This window comes from Nannospalax galili, unplaced genomic scaffold (genome assembly GCF_000622305.1).
Source record: "Nannospalax galili isolate Female #2095 unplaced genomic scaffold, S.galili_v1.0 scaffold155, whole genome shotgun sequence".
Classification (NCBI taxonomy): Eukaryota; Metazoa; Chordata; class Mammalia; order Rodentia; family Spalacidae; genus Nannospalax; species Nannospalax galili.
Window position 1 is genome coordinate 8600821 of NW_008339923.1, and position 1102 is coordinate 8601922.

Genomic DNA, 1102 nt, shown 5'->3' on the forward strand with positions numbered 1-1102 from the left:
AGCGGGCAGGGTCTAGGTCCCCGCGAGGGGCTTCCAAACTTCTCTTTCTCAGGGTAGACAAGACATTCCCTCAGAGAGCCCAAAGCAGGGTCGGCCACCCCACCCACTCGCCTCCACCCGGCCTCCGGCTACTTCCCGGATCCCCGCAGTCGCCACTACAGCTCCCAGCAGGCCCCGCGGAGGCTCCGCCTGCACAGAGCATGCTGGGAGTCGTGGTTCGGCGCTTCTGGACTCTCTGCCGTTAGGAATCCCATTTGGAACACAGTCATGCGCCATCAGAGTTGGCGCTCCAGCCCCGCACTCGCTCGTCGGGGCAGAGAACTGCGCCTGAGGCCAGGTGCTGAGCACCACGTCGCTCCTACAGAACTCCACTACCCTTGCTCACTCCAATTCGCTTGACAGCTAGGCGCGGTGGCCAGGCCCGGAGTCCGCAGGCGCACTAACTCAGCACTTAGGCCGTGCTAGGCCTCGAGGGCGGGGCCAGCACGAGGGCTCCGAGTCGCGGGGGCGCGCACGTAGGCACGCAGAGCCCGTCACGTGGGGCGCCGAGGATCGCAGTGCGCGTGGCCGCGGCGGCTGGTGTGGTGTTGAGTCAGTTGTGACACTCCGAGCTGCTGACCCGGCAGGCTGCCCTCGGAACCCGCGGCCCAGCAGTAGACGCGGAGCCTCGGGAGTCGGGAGCCTGGCCCCATCCTAGAGCTCCGCGGAACCGGCGCCGTCACCGTCCCCGCCCCCGCCAGCGAACCGCCGCCGCGGGCGCGCCCCCGCTCTTCGCTGTCTCCGATGGCGTCCGCCTCCGGGGCCATGGCGAAGCACGAGCAGATCCTGGTCCTCGACCCGCCCACAGACCTCAAATTCAAAGGTAGGCTGGGTAGAACGCTCGGGAGCGGGGTCGCTGCTGGTGGGCGGCGGCGGCAGGGCTGGGGGGGGGGCGGTCCCCTCCCCCACGCCGGCGCCTCACGTCCTAGCCGCGGCCTGTCTGCGTTCCTCAGTCCCGCGCCTCGGTGTCCACCGCGGCCGGGCCGGGGAGGGGCGGGGTAGGAGCCGGCTGGGCGCCGCGTACAGCTCGTCCCGGCGCCGCCGCCATCTTGCGGCCCGCGGG

General features: G+C 70.7%; 1 protein-coding gene across 1 annotated transcript in view; it reads left to right on the forward strand.

Annotated features, from left to right (window-relative positions):
• Positions 1 to 256: 256 nt before the first annotated feature.
• Positions 257 to 1102, forward strand: part of Vapa (VAMP associated protein A) — a 33834-nt gene continuing 32988 nt past the window's right edge. Inside the window, exon 1 of the mRNA XM_008834677.3 lies at positions 257 to 862. Coding sequence (XP_008832899.1) covers positions 784 to 862 — 79 coding nt within the window. The 5' untranslated portion in view covers positions 257 to 783. The remainder of the gene's footprint in view (positions 863 to 1102) is intronic.